This window comes from Strigops habroptila, chromosome 11 (genome assembly GCF_004027225.2).
Source record: "Strigops habroptila isolate Jane chromosome 11, bStrHab1.2.pri, whole genome shotgun sequence".
In the NCBI taxonomy this organism is placed as follows: domain Eukaryota; kingdom Metazoa; phylum Chordata; class Aves; order Psittaciformes; family Psittacidae; genus Strigops; species Strigops habroptila.
The window spans coordinates 2887969-2909241 of NC_046360.1; the positions used below are offsets into that span (position 1 = coordinate 2887969).

The 21273-nt window shown below is 42.3% G+C and overlaps 1 protein-coding gene across 10 annotated transcripts in view; it reads left to right on the plus strand.

The window, feature by feature from the left end:
• The window catches only part of KDM2B (lysine demethylase 2B), a 119490-nt gene that overhangs the window by 70371 nt on the left and 27846 nt on the right, over window positions 1-21273 (plus strand). For all 10 annotated transcript variants that reach the window (XM_030500992.1, XM_030500991.1, XM_030500993.1 and 7 more), the window contains 2 exons: window positions 623-1077; window positions 8920-9006. In XM_030500992.1, the coding sequence (XP_030356852.1) occupies window positions 623-1077; window positions 8920-9006 (542 nt within the window). The remainder of the gene's footprint in view (window positions 1-622; window positions 1078-8919; window positions 9007-21273) is intronic.

The window sequence follows — 21273 nt, forward strand, 5'->3', positions numbered from 1 at the left end:
CCTGCATTTCTCAGTCTGTTTTAGCTTCTTGTCTGTAAAATAAGTGCAATTGTAATCCTCCGCCTTAGAAGAGCAGTGAGTATTCATGTGGTAACAAGTGGGGGTTCTTGATTTACCAACAGTTGCTCACAAAGAGGAGAAGTATTGAGAAGCTGGTTTTATGCCGTGCAGAGTTCCTGGAAGAATGATGATGTAGAGCATTTCAACGTGCTTTCTCCCATGATTTTTCCCCTCTTCTTTCTGTGCTAACTCTCTTCTTAAAGCTATAAAGCTGCTGAATCTGGTCTCTCTTGGATTTGTGGGAAAACTAATTGTGTGTGACTTAAGAGCTCTGCCTACTCCTAATTGAAGGCATAGAGGACTGAAGCTTTGAAGAAAACATAATTTTTCCCTAAATGTTTCCCAGTCATTTGAACTGAGTAGATGTTAATGAAAACCAGTGTTAAACAGACAAACCCCCCCCGCAAATTAGAATTCAGCTGAAAAAAAGCCTATTCCTGTCACATACTTACTAGGTGTTATCCAATACTTTTCAATAGGCAGCACCTAGCTTCAGTGATAGAGAAATGCTTAAGTTGAGCTACACCGGGTAGAAATTCAGCATTCTTTTCCTAACTTTCAGATGCAAAAAGAAAACGCAGCACAGACAGCTACTCATCAGATTCGTGGTTAGACATGGATGAAGAATCTTGTGATGCCCATATCCGGGAGGAGAAGAATGACAGCTTGGATAAGAACTCCAAATCCTTGGTGGACGGTTCCTCCTCACCCAACAGCACACACTCAGAAGGGAAGGAGGGTGCAGGAAGAAAACAAAAAGCCACAGTAATGAGGTACCTAAAAAGAACTTTGTCCAATGAGTCGGATGACAGTGTGAAATCGACGACCCCCACGGACTATCCCAAAACACCAACGGGGTCTCCAGCTACAGAAGTTTCAACCAAATGGACTCACCTCACAGAATTTGAACTGAAGGGTTTGAAAGCCCTGGTGGAAAAGCTTGAATCTCTCCCAGAGAACAAGAAGTGTGTTCCAGAAGGCATCGAAGATCCGCAGGCTCTCCTAGAGGACATGAAGGTAGGTGTGATAGCTTGCTGATCCACACAAACTGTATTTCATGGGCACAGAATACAGCAGGAGATCAGAAAGCAAAGTTCTGCAGCAGAGGGATGGCAGCTTGTGTGTATTGACCAGCTTATACCAGTCTGCTGTGCCACAGAGAGGGAAAACAGCCTGTAACAGAAGCCATCTCTGCTCTGGGGAAGTGGCTGTTTGCAGTTTGGTTTAACTGATGTGGTCCTTCCTGACTGTTACAGTGGTGGCCAAAAGTTTAAATCCTCTCACAGTTATGTCCCATGTGTAATAATACCTCAAATGTGTAATACACTTATAGCATTAACCTGCTGGTTTTTGTCCCATGTCTTTCTGAGTACAGCTTAATAACTGACGTGCAAAGTGTAAGCACTGGATTGTAATTCAGAGCTGTATTGTCTGATGTTTTCAGTTGCTTTTTTTCCTTTCACCTTTCTCATTTTCTTTTCCTCCATTGCCCTCTATAGGTTGATAGTTATTCTCTACTGGTACAACATACTATTTTTGGAGATGGTGTGAGGAGTGAATGCTCACTAATGGCAGAACTCTTTAGATTTTAGTATACTGGAAATGATATCCCATCTGACTTAGGGATAAATTCCTCCTGAAGACCCACATGGCCTTGCTGCTTCTAGCCCCAGCCCTGCCCCTGATCCATGGCATCCCTTGGTTAGCTTTTCTGTGTCTTGTTTTCACACTGTATCAAATACAGGCTTATTAATTCACATCAAACCTGGGAGCAGCATACTCTTTGTATGCTTTTGATGGGACTTGTCATGTAAGGCTATAGTTGTCAGCCTGTGCTCCTGGCAATTTGGCCTGATTTGGAGCTATGAGTATTGATTCCTGGTCTTGTGTGTGGACTGCTACTTTTGTGCTGTTGCTGTGTACAGTGGGGTTTTTCATCTACCTGTGCTCTATACACAAGAGCTTTGTCAGCCACAATCTGAGGGGAAAAATACGTGTTTATATGGTAAAAGGGGAGCCTGTGCTTTTTTTAGTGCAAGTAGTATAACAGCTGCTTAGAAAAGGCTTCAGAAAGAAGGCTGAACATATGCAGCGTGCAGTGGAACCATATCCCACAATCTTGGAGCCTGGAAGTGTGATACACAGCGCTCCTTTTAGTAAACCACAAGATCTCAGAAAGTCTCTTCTTGCAAAATCAGCCACTTTGTACATGGAAGTGGACACACATGCCCCAAGTTGGAGCTGTAGATTCACTCGCTTTGTGATCAGTCCTTTTCTAATCAGAAATCAAAATGAAGCTTCAAGACCAAGAGCCGAATTTGTGGTGAAGGAGAAGGAATGGGCAGTGTTACTTTTCTGGATACACAAACCTATTTTCACTTGAAAGTAAACTGCCCCTTCTTGATATCCCAGAAAGGGTACAACACATCATAACCAGTGCAGATGTTCAGAATCCTGCATGCTCTTTTGATGACATACTCCAGTGCAATGTGAGACATCTTAGTAGAACACGGCAAGATACCATATGTGAATCTGGTTTAAAGCACCGTGTAGGGATATATGTTTTCTCACTCCTCTCCAGAACAGTGGCTTTGCTGGCTGCAGAGATGCAGAACTGCAAGTGGACATTTAAGAAAAAGGCCCTTTTTGGTGATCCTGTGCTTTAACTGGTAGTAAGTGGGCATCTGCCAGTTTATTTTGTGCATCTCACAGAGTTGCAGTCTTGATGTTCCATCTCCTTTGATGCCTGCTTCTGAACTTTCTGTCCTTGCCAGCACACACTGTAACCATCAGGATGTAGCCCAACATCTGGATACTGATGGTTCCCTGCTGGTTAAAGAGCCCATGACCACATCTAAACATCATCCGTGCTGCACAATTGTTTTCTCTGGAATCACCTCTGTATGTGGGGTGAGCCTGTGACTGATTAGTCAGAGCAAGACCTTCAAAAGGATGTTGAAGATTTTCTTGAACCATGTCTAAAGAACTGTTAAAGAACTTTCTTACCCATCTTTTTTACAGTATTGGCCCACAGGCAGCCCTCAATTATCAGAGAATGGGAGTTACTGCAGCATAGTAAATGAATTAAAGCCCATAGTCTGCTTCCTCTGTAACTCTCCTTACAAATCCATCATCCACTTTCTGGGTGCTCTGAAGGAGTTGGGTCAGTGTTGGCTTGAGTTCTCTTCTTCTCAAGTCAGAAGTGGAATCCAGGACTCCCAGCACAAGCCTTCCCTTGCTCCTCATCAGCAAATAGTCCAGGGCAGCCACTGACAAGGTGTATCCCATTCCCATCTGGGATTCTGAATGCAACAACCAATTGCTTCTCTCTGACACTGTGTTTTCATTTACATGGTAGAGCCAAGGAATCCTTATTTTCTTGTAACCCAGGTGATATTAAAGCATGAAGTTTGGTTTATTCAGTTTATTTGCCTTTAAAAAAAAAAATAATCCAAACCAAGTGTATCAGTGTATGTTTAGGGCTTCTACCCTCAAAGGATAGAGCATGCTGATGGAAAAGTTGCCAAGTGACTGGTTTCAGCCCCTTAAGAGTCATCTAGTGTAATGGTCCTTGCAGGATTCCTGTCTGTCTTTAGTGTGCAGAATGTGGCTGTTCAGCATTTTGTTCTGTCCTTGCTCTTCAGTGTGTGTTGGGTACGTTGTTATCCTGTTCAGATCCTCAGCTGAACACAGTGATGCCAGTGGTCCCTTGGGGTTTCTGGGGATACTCATCACAAGTGGTAACTGATGAGCTGTTGTTAGCTCTGGTTCACAGGTAGGGAATTAAGGTGAAAAGAGATTAAGATAAAACTAACCCTAGTTTTAGAGACTGGTTTTACGTGCCACAGATGGGATCTTCAGAAAAGTTAGCATTATTTAAGAACAATATGTGCAAAAGATAACTTTAATAGTATTAAAACTGTAATTGCTTCACATTTCTGCAGAGCAGAAATTCTGATCTTTAGCATCCAGATCCCAAGCCAGGCGTGAGGAAGAGTAGGAACATACAACTAGTGACTGCCTGTGGAAACCTGGTTTAAAAGATTTGACCTGTGTCACCTAGAGATGGAGGAAACACAGTCCATTTTATCAGAAGGGTATTTATCTCCTTGACCACTAAATCATATTCTTACTTTGCTCCTAGTTTTCCAATTTGTACAGGAGTTAACGTGGGGATTTTGCTGATAGCATTAGCAGCAGAGTGAGCAGAAGCCTGGCACCTTTACCTCACCCTGATGAATATCCAGAGCACCAGTCATCTCTGTGGCTGAATGGAGACAGAAATCCTTGCAGAAGCAGCTGTGCAGATCATATGTGCTGTGACTGTATTCACAAGGTTTATTTCATGGGCAACCTGACTTTTGAGCATGTGATGTGTTAATAATACAGCCTATAAAAAGTTCCCTTTTAGTGCACCCATTTGAGAGTTATTTTTGACAAAAGCATGGCAAGAACATGCTCTGACAAAGTCTGAAAGCTCTTGGTCTGCTTGGGAAGTCTTAAACAGGTTTCTTCCTGAAGAAAATAAATCCATGTTTATAGTGGCAGTTTTATTTGTTAATTAAATACACTCAGGAGCTTTTCTGTACTACATTCAGGTTTGTCTTTGTGCTTCACTAAGATAATTAATGTTTTCAGAAAATAGGCTATGGGTAGTTAAACTGGAGAAAGGAATCCATTTTATTCAGTGATGTGAAGTTTCACAGCACAAATCAAGGTAACTCACTTAAGAATGCATGCTTTCCCATCTGAACAAGAATACAGTAGAGGATGGGTGGCTGGATTACTGCTCTTAGTGGTAAATACAACTATGTACAGCTATTTACTGTCAAGTAGGTGAGACTCTTTGAAGTAATTTATTTTCCTTATGAGAAAAGAGACTGAAAACCAAACTAAGCCAGTGTAAATTCCTTACACGTCATCTAAGCTCCTAACTAACTGCAACTATCCAGTGGGACACAGCAATCCAGAAGTGCCAAGCTAATGCCTCTGCAGTTTGAGAACCCATTTATCACCGTGATCGATGGAGTGCTGCAGCACAAGGGAGGCTTATTTGCAGAGCATAACACGGGCCTCGCCTGGGGAGCGGGTCAGTTCTTCCCTCAGCTCAAACAAGGAATTAAATTCTTGTTGGCTGGAGCTCTGCTGTATGGGCACTGCATCACATGAGGCTTGTGTTCACCACCAAAGGAGCTTCTCAGAGGCCTCCAAACAGCGATTACGGGCAGCAGCGTTCGCTCCGCAGCAGATGGCATCTGAACAATCAGCCAAGGAGATGCAACACTCTCTGTATCCAAATGTCTGTGGATGGGCTCTGTGCGAGCTGTATGTGCAGCAAATGTGAGGGGAAATTGTTGTAAACACACCCTCCCCAAAAGTGCTCAGCTGACCCAAGCTGCAGAAGGACAGAAGGCTTGGCAGGGTACTTGTTGGCAGGGGGAACAGCCAGAAGACACTGCAGCCGTTGCCCTCTCGTCCTTGCTGGTGGTGGTGTTGCTGTTAGAAGCACATGCAGCCTGCAGGCATAGCTTGTTTTCCATATATATACATGTCCCAAAGTGAAATAGGAAATGGTGCAACAACTCCAGCTCTGGATTTAAGAATTAAGTAGCAGCTGAACTGTTGGAAAAGTACCTACTCTGGTGAGGAAGAGAAGGAGGGGAAAAAAATCACCGAGAAGTAATTTCACTGAAATGGTAGCCTTGGGGATTGGAAGAGTTTCATTGTGTGGCTTTTCTGCTTCGTATTTAGCTGCTAAATAGTATGTCAGTCTACTAAAGATGCAATTGGGGTGAACTTACGCATGAAGGAGGGAATAAAGAGGTAACCATCTTACTCCTTGGTGTAGTTTGCACCCCACATCACAGGACACGTAAAGCTGAGCAGATCTTTGATTGTGCTAGTCTGCATCCCACATTAAACATTCTGCCAGTGATACTTGTCTCTGTGCAGCCTCTGGTTCCAGCACACAACGTTTCTGTTGTGTTACCAGAGGGATGGTAATTCCTTTGCTGTTGTTGGGGAAGAGGACTGGGAGATCTGCCTCCTAATAATGCCACAGACCTTCCCCACTTCAAAGCAAAAATGCTGCTGTTCTTCAGAAGGGACTCTGGAAGTCCATTAGGGCAGAAGAAACTCAGTTGGAAGAAGAGAGTTTGTCAAATATCCACAAGTCCTTGGCAGCAGCAGAAGATTCTTGTGCAAGACAGATGATATCTACTGAAATATGTTCTTACTTTTTCTTGCCAAGAAATCTTACCCCCTTCTCATTCTGATGACAGGGAAAAAACTCCCTCTGCTGAATGCAGTTCAGGGGAGTCATTCCTTGCTGTGCTTTTGAAATTAATGGCTAAGCTGAATTCTTACATGCTTAATCACTTTCTTTCCTTCAGACCTGCTGTTGTCACCACAGCCTTCAAACGTAGCGCATCGAGCAGCCTTGTGCTGGCTGAGCAGCGCAGTTTATGTCTAACTGGAGCCCTGTGGCTTTGCTTTATCTTCTTTTTCTCCTGGTTTTTTTGAGCAGGTGAACACAAGTCTGCCTCCTCCAGCCTGGCGTGCACTGCCACTTGACACTGCACTCAGTGGTTATGGTTCTGCTGCTCAGACATCCGTTGTTTTCAGCTGGCTGAGATGATAAACTGCCATAGTTTTACATTTCTTTTTGGATAATATTTTCACGTGATACATATGATAACAAGAAACCTTCATTATCTTGCCAAGTTCTTGGAATATACTCTGCTTTCTATTGAACTCGGTGTCTCTGACAGTTGTTAGTGGAAATGTTAAGGTTTTCTGTCTTACAAGCTTTCAAATCTGAGAGCAGCAAAGTAAAGGGGGATTAATTTGTCCTTTGTTTATATGGTTCTCAAGCTGCCACCTTGCTCTGGAGAATTTTGGCTTTGCTATCAGAATACCAAAGACCTCTCTGGTTATAGGACTGAAAACTGACTCAGAATGTGGTCACAGTTCAGTTAATGCAGTGATCACTCTCAAAATAAAAAGGACGTGAGACAAGAGGTGCTCACTTAAGCCAAGACTTAGTTTGCCAGTGCTAGTCCCTGTGTGAAAGCTGTGAGCCATTTCACTTGGAAAATACAGGGCTGGAGGTACACAACAGACTGATTATGGTCAGGTTGGGGCAAGCTGCATTTTACTCCTCACCAACCAGGCTGTGCCTATGCAAGCTCCACAGTGCTGGGCTGACGAAACTGGGCTTGTTTTGGTCCTGGGTGCTGTATCGGAGTAATCAGTATCAAGAACAGCCTTTTAGTGGTGTGATGGTATCTGAAGCAGCAGCGCTGTGCTGGTGTGCTGCAGTGTCTATTAGTCTATTAGCATCTCTCATTTAAGCACAGTCTGGGGAATTGGGCTCAATCCAGCAGGTTGTCTGAGCCCCAAGGGAAGCAAGCCAGCCCCAGGGACACTCCTCCAAACCCCAATTTGGATGCTAGTCTGCCTGCTCAGGCTCTTGGGGCCTGGAACATGCTGTCGTACTCCGGGCGTTAGTTGGATGATTACAGATGAATTCCAACTGTGCTTCCTATTAAAACAATTACTGTATTTTAAGCTCTTCTTGTATAGCGTGTGAAGTTTCTAATAATTAAGCTCTACACTGGGGACTGACAAAGCCTGGTGCCTATTGTTGTCTAATTGAGCTGTTTTCAAGAAGTCTGTATACTTGGTGGCAACACCGTTGAACTTCATTGTCTGGGGTTATCTCCTGAGTTCTATTACGAGGTGATTTCCAACCTGCAGTTCTTACTTGGTTTATTGGAGCTTTTTTCCCCCCCACTTTAATCTGTTAGTGCTTATTTGGGCTTCAGTTTTCAGCAGCACAGCAGAATCCTCCTTCCCACTTGGTTTTTGTTTTCATTTGTTGTCGTCTTCAGCTACTTAAATTCCAAATGAAGAACTCTGTAGCTTGGTTAGTAAGTATGTAGAGAGTCACGGGAAGCAAGTGTGGACTATTCCCAGCTGCACAACTGAGTGCAGTTAGAGCTCTTCCCCCACCTCTGTGTTGAGTTATATGGTCATGGGAGTGATTCACAGTGGTAGAAACTGTGTAAGGCAGTGCAACCCACTCATGAAATTTCTAGGACAGTGCATCAAAGCAAAAGGATTTGGTGGGGGAGGAAGGAAGGAAAGGAGACAAATCTATTTTCCTTAATGGCCAGAGTCAGGTCCTTTCCTAGTGAATACTCAGGATCCTGAATGTGTTACCGGAGCACATAAAGTGAACTAGATCACAGCAGCTCTGCCCTGGTCAGTGTGGAAGGAAGGCCAGTGAAAATGATGGTGCTCTGGAATTGCCACGTGCAGAAAGATGAAAGGTTACAGTGCACACTTCTGTATCTTGGCTTACCTGAGTGGTCACGCATCTGAGGATCACCCTAAACTACACACTTGATGCCCTGTGACTGCAGAAATAATGGTGGCAGAGCCTAGATGCTCTGCAGCCTCGATTGCTAGAGAAGGCGTTGGTTGTGGTGACTGGTGGGGTGTTTTATGATTTAGTGAGCTGCAGTTTAGAAGGAGAGATCATACTTGTATTAGATTGATAGCAGTGGAAGCATACCAGTCTTCTGGATACACCAATTTTAAAGAAGTCTGTGATATTTGAGGAAATTCATGGCTAATTCTGCTGTCTGTTCTGCTAGACACTTCACATCTTAATGACAGGTGTGAGAGTTTCAGTGTGAATTGAAAGTTTGGAAGCAAAAGTAACTTGCAGAGATGTAACAGCAGAGATCTTGTCACTCTGTCTTTCATCAGAGTAGATTATTGTCTTCTGTAAGACTGCACTCTTCCCTTGGGAAGTGTTTCTCTGGTTAATAAAGGCCTTTTCATTTGCAACAGAACATCCTGAAGGAACATGCTGATGATGACCAAAATCTTGCCATTTCGGGTGTCCCTGTGGTCAGCTGGCCCAAGAAGACCCCAAAGGTAATGAGACACAATTTCTTCTTGATCATTGTTGTGCTGGGTCCTGGTGTTTAGTAATCTATAACCTGACAAAGTGCTGTATGTGACACCTTGGCAGCTGCTAGCAATTTTAACATGAAATGTGATTTTTAAAGGTTTTATGGTTACGTGCTGAAGCAGAACATGGAAGTGCCTCAGCAAGGAGAAACTGTTTGTTTCCATTTAAAAATAATATGTTTGGGTCTTACTGATCAGTATAAAACGTGTGTGTGTGTGTCTTGGTCATTTACTAGTCATGGTTACATGTAAAAATGTTGATGCCAGATTTTGTGTAAGGCTCAACAATGTGTAAATCCTAAGTGACAAACTGGTCATTTAACAACACTCGCATCTGGGTGTGAGAGGATGTTTTTTACTCTTACACTACGAGACCTCCTGAATGAATTCTCAGCAAATTGTGCCACTGTAACTATGGAGGGGTGTTTTCTGTCCCTGTATCTTCGTTTTTCCTCCTATATATGGGAGTAAATCTCTTCACTGTGCGGGAGAACCGTGAGCCTTGCTTCATTAATGCTTATAAAGAGTTTGAAATAATGAACCAAAGAATAATGTTGAAAGGCTGGATGTTATTTATAACAGTGGTATGTTTACCACACTCCAGTTATTCAGCACGCTGTAAAAGCAGCTTTGCTTATTTAGAAGATGTCTCATCGCTTCTATTTTTACTTCCATTTTTCACTGAATTAGTTTTATAATATATAATTCTTTAGAAACGCTGGAAGGGTCAGTCAGTTAAATCAGGCTTCTAGCTGCAAATCTGTTGTTGTTGTTACTGCAAAGAACTCTCAAATAATTGAGTGAATTATTGTCCCTGTTCTCACTCTGTGCCGGCGCACTTGTCGCGGCTTTGCAGATTATCACTGATGGCCATGAGAATTCTGTTTTCAGATGGGAAGTAGGAGACATAAACATCAAACTGCCAAGGGAGAGTGGGGCAGAATGAGCATATCGTGTTCCTTCTTGGTTTCTTGCTGGGTTTTAGCTGAGCACATTGCAGATAAGTTCTATCTTGTTAAATACATATTTCCCTTTTAGCTTGTAATAAATCCATGACAATATGCTTTGTGTTTAAAATGTTTGTTTAAAAGCAACAGTGGAAAACCTTGAGAGGAATAGGTGTTGGAGTCTCCACTCCTTTGATAGCTGCTGTTCATTCATCAGTCAAAGTCTACTCTAGGCACTGAATAAAGCAAAATCTCTGTAACCAGAGGAAAGCTGCTGTGTGAAACGTATAAAACAAAGCTAAGAAACCCCTGACTCTTGTGCTGTATCTTTGGAGCTCATGGAAGAAGCGTGGATCTTAGTGTTTTGAGGCTTTTATAAGCTTTGGCATTTGCTAATGCTCTTGTTCACTTTATTTTGGAATCCTTGATAAATGGTTCATTTCTTGTACTTTATTTCTGTGCATTGGCAGCATAACTGTAAGTGTAAAAGATTTGTATTTTTTGCGACTTAAATCTCATCCCTCTTTGCAAATCCATCGTGCTGGCTGCAAGGGTTTCTTTTTAACTTTTTGGTATTTATTTTCCTTGAGCCTTTCTGAAAGCAAAACCTTTTAGGAGGCAGCATTCGCAGCGTTAGTGTACAATAACAATTAAACACACCATCTAATAATGAATACAAGGAAAACTTTCACAGAAAGTCAGGCTTTGGACTGAAGTTTGGAAATAACTCAGGCTTTGTAACAGGAAAAAATGCTTTCACCATTCTCACCATAGTCTGTTGGTTTAATCTGTGATCAGTTTGTACTATGTCTCATGTTTTAGTTAAAAGGTACAGGTGCAGATATGGCTGCTTGTTTCCCAAAAGGGGTTTGTTGTTGATCTTCTAATTGGCACTGTCTATGTCATCTTCCGCTTACAGCTCTTTCCCCTGTCTGGGAACGGAGGCACAGGCGAGGAAGATGCCTCTTAGAGTTGAGCCTTTGAGTCCCAAGTGAAAATACATTGGAAGGATAAATTAGGGGAGATTTCTGTGAAGGCAGCAATAGTAGTTAAGCTTGGTTATTTCTCCTTTGTTCCCTGTAAGTCCTGATAATGAAATAGAAGATTTTGCAGAGAAGAAAACCCTTAGGGAGGGGGAAACTCCCTTTAAAATTGCACTGTAGCTGGTGGAGCAAGTCTCCGTGGCCAGAAGGTTCCATGAATGTTGAGTGCAAAGCGGGGGGGTAAAACCTAGCAGTAGTTTTGCTTTCTTGTATTGCTCTTGTAGCATATAGGAGGAATGCCAACTATTAACAGTGCCTTTCCCGGGATACTTGGGTTCAAAAGGAGCAGCAGATACAATGCGGCAAGGTGCCAGCTCTTGTAGGGCTAGTAAGAAGACACTGTAGCTGGTATATCAGCTTCCAGGGAGAGGAGGATTATCTCATTGCAGAAAGAAAAAGAAGGGAACTGAAATCCAGCAAGAGAAGGCAGTAAATGGTAAAACATGGCTCTTGCCTTCTCCCAAGAGAAGGCTCTAGAAGAGATTTAGAAAGACAAGAGCAGCAGATGGAGAAGGAAGGATAAAGCCAGCGTTTAATGCCAGTACATTTCAAAGAAAATGGAAATGACTGTAAAGAAAGGAGAGGAAGAAACTAGAAACAACTAGAGAGCAGAGTGAGGAGAGAGGCAAGTACTGAAAAAGGATGGAGCAGGAAAAGCATAGAGCAGAGGGAGAGAGCTCTTGCTGAAGTAAAAGATGCCCGGAGTAGGGACAGGGAATGATTTAAACTGCGTGAATATCCCAAGTTGTGGCAGGGTGGGGTTAGTTACATTGACTTGCTTTGGAAAGAACGTGCCTTTAATAGTTGAGATGATTTTTGAAGCAGCAAATAATATTTCCCTTGAAAATTGAGTCACAGTTTCTTTTGTGTGGTGTTGGTGTGACATGCCAAGTGTGCACAGTTCTGTACTGCAGAAGGTTGCTTGAAGTCTGAAATCCTGGGGTTTAGGGAAGAAACATGTTAAATCACAGTTCACAGTGCATAAGGTGTAATGGGCAAGACGTGTAACTGAGTACATGGAAGACCCATCCAGATGCTGTGGTCCTGTTGTGCAGCATCGTTCCCATCTTCCTTTCCTAAAGGCATTTGGGGCTGTCAGTTATACTGCAGTTTGCCATCCAAAAAAGTTACTCACTGAGAAAAGAAACAGAAGTAATGATCAGAAATGTTCCTGTGAGGAGATAAAACAAATGGGTGACACTTGGTCTTGTGGTTAGTGTTCAAAATGGGAGGCAAGGGTCTGTCCCCAGCTCCGCTGCAGCCTCTTTGTGTTCCATCAGGTGAATGACACATTTGTGCTCACTGGGCTTTTCCCTCTGGAGATGATGCTTCCCATCCTGGGAGGTTGGGAGGTGAAATTAATGTTTATAAAGATCTGTGGCACCCTCAGAGAAAGTTTCGTAGTAAAGTGTATGAACCGTTGTTATTTGACGGTAATGGAGAATTGGTGTGTGATTCATAGGCACCTCTTCCAGATCATATTTATTCATCTTTACGGAGCTTTTTGGAGTCTTTTGTACTTTCTAGTTTATTGATAATCCTTTAGCACAATAATTACTCTCCAGCAGTCACCTTTCTTTCTTCCTTTTTGCAAATGCTCTTTCAGAAGCAACAAGAACCTGTTTCTTTTAGCTGTACAGTAAGAGAAAGCAGTCCATTTTCAGAAGTCTCTGATGATGATTCATTTACCAAAATGTTTGACTTTACCCAGGATTCTGCTGTGTACAATGTTCCTAAGTTAGACCTCTTCAAGGAATCGGGAATGTGGGACCAAGTGGATATTTGAAACCTACTTGTCCTGATGCCTGATTGACAGTTTATGTACCTTCAGTCTAGACAGCACATTTTACCCAGCTGGCTGCAGAGCATGGATACATCTGAGGATATGGAAACCCATCCCTGTTCCTTTGCCAGGGGCTTGTGCAACAGTAAGTTGCCTTTGCTTGGTGGGGTGCTGTTATCTCTGAAGGTTTTGTGATGATAGCCTGCTGTCCATAAGGAAGAACTCCATAGGGTGTGCTGCCTAGAGATTTTGGGTTCTTAAGTGACTAAAGAGGAGTAAGAAATAATCTTAACAAACTAACTCCTTCCCCATCCCTGGGACATGAACTTCTGGGTGGTGTGAAGAGAGACCAGGGCCTAAACCTGATTTTCCCCAGTGTGACACAAGGCAGATCACTGGTGCAGAAGCTGACAACATCAAGCCAGATCTTGAAGCCCACTCAGGATTGCTCAGCCCTACAATACGAGGGTTCCCGTATTATCTGCACAGGGATTAGGGTAGCATTTTATTTAAGGAACTCAGAGTATGGCCCAAGCAGAAACTATGCTTGTTTCAAACCATTTCCTATTCTGGAAGACAACAGTCAACTATAGTAGCATGTAATTACATTCTGTGGCAGTGCCTTCTGTTTTTATTGTGATAAAGATCTCTAGTTGTCTGTATGAAGAGCAGCTATAAAGAACTAAGATATGTTTGGACTCTCTTGTTCTGTGAGGAGTTAGAAATGCAGACTATGAGCCAGATTCTCATCTCTCTAACCTGGCTCAAAGCTGCAGCCATTACATTTGTAATGATAAAGTGTCCAAATATATATAGGCCTGGTGGTGAGCAGGAGGTGAAGGGATTTTCGGTAGCTGGTTGACGGTGCTGCAATATGTGGCTGTTTTTCTGATGTTCATCCACTTTTCCATGTAATTTTTACCTGTTGATTTAGAGAGAAGATACTAGAGAAGTATAACAAGGAAATGGTAATATTCTGATTTAAAGGAGTACTATTAATTAGTAAAGGCCACAAACTGAAATTTTAATTGGATTATGTTTTTTGTTTTTATAAAACCCAACTTTCCCTGCAATTGGCAATGCAAATAATGTTCATAGCTTTGTATCAGTGCATGAGAACCAGGAAGAACAAGTGATCATAAAAAAACACCCAAGAGGAAGACCTCTCTCAGGTTGGGTTCTTGCTGTAGTTTTGGGGGTTGGAGGGTGGGCACAGCGATGAGAGAGGTTTTGACTCTAGTTTCCTGTTACCATGGGCAGCATCTGGTTCCCATCCTTAGTGAATTCTGTCTTAAAGCAGTTTATTTTTTAATCCATTATTTTTACTAGACACATTTTTTCACGATTCTACAGACACATCCATGCATCTGGAAAAGAAGGATTAACTCATAGGACTAACCTGCGAGAGGCAGAGTAAAAAGGCTGATGAGTGTGATTGAGGGAAGGCTGAGCTAGTCATGCCCCATCAGAGCAGCCAGTCCTTGTAGCCTGGTGTCCTGTTTCTGACAGTGGCCAGTCACAGCTATTAAGAGTTAAGAACACAGCAGACGTGCAGCCATCTTTCCTTTGCTTATCTTTCCAGTTAAGCTAGAAGATTGTCTCTTCATCTTTTGTTTAGTGTCTCCTGGTGTAGAATATTTACCCCCCTGTGCATTTACCTAATGCTTTGTGGAACCTGTTGATCTTTTTGATCTCCACGGCATCCTGTGGCATCCCTACACCATGCAGATAAGTACCTCCTTAGGTTGTTTCAGATGTCCCTTAATATGACAAATGCACTTCATGTCCTCTGTAGCATGCATTTTCAGAAATCTGAATGAGATTTCTATTCATCTTCTCTGTGCTATCATTGATTTTTTTTATATCTCTGTTACTGCTTCTCAGTCTTCCCCACCTCACTCCCAAGCTGAAAAACACTGGTAATTTCCATCTTTTCTGGTACACAAACCATACCATATGTTTGATCATTTCTCTCACTGTTCTAGTTTCAGCATAGGCAGTTTCGAGATGCGGGTGGATATGGGACTCCACAAACACAAATAGTATTAAAGATGCGATGTTTAAAGAGTGGAGGCTAGAAGAACATGTCTTGTTCATCATGGCACAATGAAGGGGGAGATGTTTGTTAAGTACTTCAGGGAGTATAAGCACCAGGGGAGGGGAAGAGTTATTTAAGCTAATGGACAGTGTTGGCATGAGAACAAGTGAGTATAAACATAACATAAACAGATTTAGGCTGGAAAATAAGATTTCTGATCATTGTGCATAGTCTGGACTAAGCAGCACATAAGAAAACCAGTAGACAGCTGTGGTGGAAAGGGTGTTAGACTCTTAGAAATACCCTGTATTTTAAGTAATAAAAGGCAGTGATATTAGTCACCGTCTCTATACATGAATCCCATCGAGGTCCTTCGGCATGTTCATGTGGCTCCTGGCTTTTTCCAGCAAGGAACCTTTTTCCCTTTTCATGGTATTTCACATTGAAAGTACTGGGAAGGGAAGAAGATCTACCAGTTTTTAATAACAGAGCTCCTGTATGTATGGCTGCAATTCTGTGAACCTATACACAACGGTATGCGTTGGATCAAACTCAAAAAATAGTAAGTAAATGGATAAAGAATCAGTGGACACAATAAATTCGATTGTCTGCAAAAATAGGGGGCAAAAGCATAAATTCAAGTGTTTTGCTCAACTTCAACTTGAAACTAGTGTGATTTTTCAGAAGTGTTGAGCATTGTTTTACATCAGGTTTTCTTTTAATGCAGGGGGAGAGGTGCTAGGTGGACAGAGAACATTCCTGGAAACCTTTGAATAAATACTTCCAGTTTTTACTTGCTTGCTTACTAAGAATTCCTACCATAGCTATTGCTGGGCCAGCTCCACCCATAGGAGCAGGAGCAGTGAGGTACTAGTTCCAGCAATTAGTGTTTTAACCCGAGTGGTGTCTGCAACAGATCTGAGCACGTAGAAATGGCACAACATCAAAACAACATCAGTTTCAGGAGCCTGCCCAGGGGCTACCACCAGGAAAGCAACATTCCTCGTAGTAGTAGTGGGAAAACTCTGCCAAATCCCCTAAGACAGACCAGTCCTTGGAGATCTATTCAGGGTACTTCCTGTGGGAATATGAATGTGTTAGAAAGCAAATGCTGACAATTAAAAACAAGTACTTAAGCATTAAAGTAAAAATGGAGTCCTTCTAGTGCTGGAAAAAGTCTGGGAGGGGCGGGGGGAATAGCAGATATACAGCAAAACCGTTGTGTAATTTGTTGTAAGATGTATTTTTCTGGTTGAGATTCAAGTAAGTTTTAGATCCATCATTCCAAGTGGCACAGGAGCAAAACTGGGATTAAAACTGTCACATTTTGTCCTTGCCAGGCGCCAGCTTAAAGGTGTTTGAAGTGATCTCACACAGCACTGCCTGAACTCTGCTTGGTGTCAACAGCAATTCTAAATGCCAATAGTCTGCAGGAAGATTTGCATATACAAACATGTGTGTATTGTGAATCCTTTTGTTGATAAAAAGTCCTGATTATGAAGTTCATCATCTACTGCAAATCAGACATTTCTTGGTAGTTATCAGATGCTAATAATTAATTTCTCTTCCAGAAAATAACTTAAGTACAAAAGAAAATGAGGATTAAAATAAATTCAAGTTTGTTTTTCTCTTCACTGATTTAAATTGCGATTGGAATCAGTGATTTAAATAATTTTGAATAATTTCTGTTCTTTTACTACGGTAGGATTGTAGATGCCATGTGGTAGAAGAGAGCTGAAATCTATTCAGAAAGATACCCCGGGTCTGGCTCCTGACAAATCTATTAAGAAACAAAACCACATAGTTGAGGTTTGGGGGATTTTTTTTTTTAGGGGACTTCCCACAGTAGCTGTATGAAACTGAGCCTTTTCCCTGCTGCGTTTGGGAGCAGGAGGAAAACTCGTGCACTAGAACCAAAGACTGCTTCGGGTACTGTGCAAAGGAGTAAAGGCTGGTGAAGAGTTTCTGTCAAGCACCTGCTTTCCTGTGGCAGCTCCTTGCCTGACTTGTTTATTTTATTTAGCATTGCTTCAGTCTCTTACGAACATTAGTCCTCAAGACAAATTCATTTCTGTGGTAACTCCATGCAGGCCAGAGGAGTTTCAGGTTTTGCTATATGTGTATCATACAGAACGTGCCCAAAGAGCTTCACTGTGTATTGCCTCAGTGTTTTCCTAAAAGCTTTGCCTGGTGACTTGACAGATTATTTCTCACTTTAAGAGCCTGTACTTGAAATATTGTGTCCCTTCAGGGAGTAATTATAAATAGCAAGGACTTGAATGAGCACCTTTTTAATCTTACATCTTTGACTTCATATTTTCCCTTCTTATCAACTCTCAGCCACTTGCTTTGAAATCTGACCAATGCCTTTCTGTGATTAATCCATCAAATAGGTAAATTAGAGCCATTTTGACTCTGAGTAGAAATTTGAAGGGATTGAGAAAAATGAACAGACGTCTCTATTTTCAAGCCGTTGTGCTCCAAGTATCACACGAGAAGATTTATGTGTTCTGTCCCATTGTCAGTCTCCTACCATATGCATGAATATTCAGTAAGAGGAGTTCTTCCCAACTACGTCTTGACTCCCATTTTTCAAGAGAGCAGCTTTCTCTTTATTTCATGACAGTAAAAGTGCAGATAAAAACTACTTTAAGTCTTAAGACCTTTTTCTTAGCGTGTGTGAAATGAGTTGGCAGGTCTTGGTTTTTGTCACCAGGAGCTTGTATGCATTGTCTACAGTGCTGAGTTGGCCAACAAAACCAAACAAGCTCAGGTTTGAATCTGGTTTAAGTATTCCAGCATCCTCATGTTTTCCCCCACCCCGACATTAAAACCATTCAAGCTTTGAGTTACTTGTCTGAGATTTAATAGTTTTGTTTCTGGATCGAAGCGCGTTGGCAGAGCAATGGGGAAGGCGTTTGTCATTCCACGTGCTGCACAATTATGGACATTAATCCCGTGTGCACTTTTCAGAACAGAATTGAATTGTATGTTCTGTCCCGGAGAAGATGGCTTCCTTTTAGTTCCATAGCCCATAGAAATTAAATGCTGCTGAGAATATAAATGAGGTCTTGTTTCAACTTCATGACTTTCCTGCAGGCACTAGTAGACCAGATAGAAGAGGTACAGAAGTGCTCTCCTTTTCGAAAATCAGCAAATATAAAAGAAGAAATGGATAAATTCTGATAAAAGCACAGTCTAGTGTGGTTTGGTTCTTTATATCCTGGATGTTTCCCTACATATCCAAGTCAGGTTTGTAGGTGACAGCAGAGCACCTGAGCTCTCATGAAGCAAACTGTACTTGGGCTTTTCCCTTGCTTACCATTGGTTTGCCTCTGAATGCTTGTTTGGTCTCTAGATTTTAAAGCTGCTGCCCACAGGTTGGACACAAGTGACTGTCTTGCAGCATTCCGAGTGTCAGAGTGCGCTTCCAGGAAAGCAGGTTACATATGCTGGTTAATCCACTCTTTCAGCCACATCTATTTGCATGTTCCTCCACAGCGTGGCAGTCGCTTCTTATCTCTTTAGGAGCCTATTTCACTAGTTTTTGCGTTTACTGACAGAATATGGCTCTTGGAAACACAAACTGTGCTGTAGAAACACTCTGTGGCATAAGGATCTGTGGAAGAAGGAAGCACGGCAGGTTTCCCTCCTTTCCCAGTGGATAGTCCCAATCACACCACGGCTCTTCCAGTAGAGAAGAGCTTGTCTTTTGTTGTAGATGAACTTGATATTTGACTACTCTGCAGTTTTGTTTATTATATTTTTAAGCTGACATGATGTTGGAGTTTGGGGGGGTGCGTTGTTTTGAAGGCCTGTTAGAGAGATGGAGTTCCTATCAGCACATTCTGTCTGGGCTGCTACTGTTCTGGCTGCTGCTCCTCTACTGCACTCTAATAGTCCATGGCTGTCCTTCAAGACGTATTCATACAACCCTTGCTGCCTTTGCTTCTCCTGTGTTGAATGCTGGTTAGGGAATGTACGTGCAGTAGGCATTACATGGAGAGAGGGATCATTATATCTTGTCTGGAGTTGTTTTATTTGATCTAAGGTTGATCAATCAGACTGATTATTAAAGAGATTGTGATGGATACTCAGTGCATCCGGTGATGACTCTTGTGTCATAGTTCAGATAGATAGTAGGAAGTAGTAAGATCATGATAGTAGATGGATATTTAGGTTGTCAGAATGTCATTGCTGGTGTTGAGAATGTGACTGAAATATTGGTAGAACTCTTGAGAAAAGTGTCATGAAATTTGCCCAGGCCCAACCATTAAGATCATATTTCACGTGAATGGACACTTACACCAAAACAATGAAGCCTGGAAAGCTATTGGGTAACTCTCTTATTCTGATACAGGTCAATAATAGTGATTCATAAACATCTCAGTGAGTTTCCTTTTCAAAAACATATGTGCTGGCCTGTAGAAAGCAGCAGCAGCTCAAATCACAAGATCTTTTCCCAAGGACTTACAGATAAACAAGTTTGAGGTTGTTTTCCAGTTGTTTCCCTGTAAATATTTTTTTAATGCCAGCTCAGTACAGTATTCTATAGAGATACATAAAAAGTTTCAAGGGAAGATTAATCAAAGGTGTTTGTGCCACATTAAAAACTTTATTTCACCTCATTGAGAATCATAGGATCATGAACTCTGGTGATAATATGAAAACACAGAGCCTGTCCAGCATTGGCTGAAATTGGTTGGTAGGAGAGATGCTCAAAGTGAGTATAAGGTAGGGGTTGTAGTCTTCCTCCCCCCACCTTGGTTTTCCTACTTAAGGATATTTGCATGAGAATAAAATCTGGTTCTTTGGCACTCATCTGCTCCCGCTGTTTATTCTTCGCTTGAGGTTATTGTCTCAGATTGTGACAACGTAATTGGTTTCTGTGGAGAAGATTATGATATTGACGAGACATATATGACTACAGGTGAGGTGCAATCAAAGCAACAGTGGAGAATAGAAGGTACTGTCTGTTTTCCTGCAGTTTTCACTAAGGCTCATTCAGCAGTTTAATTAAGGATGTTATTTATTGCTGAATTATATCATGCAAAGCTGAAGTGTGGACACAGTTACACTGATACAGGCGTGACCAGGGTCAGGGCTGCTTATTTTGTTTTCTAATCTGATGTAAACTGTGCTAGGCTGGTCAAATACACGCTGTTGCTCACTATTTGTCGTAATTTAGTGTTCTCTGGTGTAGACAAGCTGAAAGAATTGAGCTGGAAAATGCTCTCTTAATAGTTCTTTCTGTGTATTAAATATTTCTTTGAATGGTTAGCTGCTCTTGTACAAGATGAGATCTTTTGAGACCGATTATCATCAGAAAAGTTTATTTTATGGTGCTGTTTTCCTGCCCCAATTCCCAGTTTACTATTTTATATCATATCCTATCCAAATGGGCTTTTTGAAACACCATCTCAGCAAAGTTTTCCTAGCAGTTGGAAATGACTCGGAGATCTTGTTGGCACGTGTGGCTTCACTCCTAACGCGGGCTTCGTAATTAGAGCTCATTTGTCACTTGTGTTGCAGTTGTAAGCAGCAGAGTGGAACACGCTCTCCGGTGGCTGAGGAGCGAGCTTCACTGTGGGTTACACTTGGTGACCTGCTGCAGCCCAGATAGGCTGATGCAAATACCCAGAGTGCCTGTACGTGTTGCAGATGAGAGGAGTAGGATGATCTATGTCATGACTTAATGTGCTATGAATGACATTTTGCCGTGGTGTGACTGGTGGATTGTCCTTGGGGGATGTCACAAGTTGTCTTTTTTCTCCTGTCTGGATTATGGAGCTGGAAGGCTGGAGGGATGAACAAGTGTGAGGCAGGTCATGTAGAGCCTCGTGTGGAATTGGCATGGGCTGGTGGAGACTTGGGTCTTGGCAGGTGTGGGACCAGGCATCCTCCTTCTGGATGTCATCTGTTCTCCTGCCCCTGCTGGAGGCCAGCTGGATAATGGAACCACAATCGCTGCTGTAATGGTGCCGGTTACCCTTGCTTCCTAGTTAAAGCTCTCCTTTGTAGCCCTGTCATGAGACGTACATCCCCCCTTCCTCTCCCCTCCAGAAAACACTGGATTCTGATACTACCTTGTGATTCTGAAAGCCAAGGCCTTAGGCACATGCCTTTCGTGCCTCAGCTTTCATCTGCTCCTGGTTGTGTATGAACACAATGGGGGAAGAGAGAAACCTGAGGAGACAGGCTGAACGTACCCAACCATCATGTGTTGCAAGTAAATGCTTCGCTCCTGGCATCACAGATGAGCAGAACTGGGAGAACACCCTCACGTACCCGTAGTTTGAGTTTGTGGGAGGACAGACATACAAACAGGCAGTGGATATATTAGGTGTTCAAAATGAGGAAGGGACATCATTAGGTGAGTCACTTGGCTTTATCAGCAGTCGCGTGTAAAGATGTGCTTAA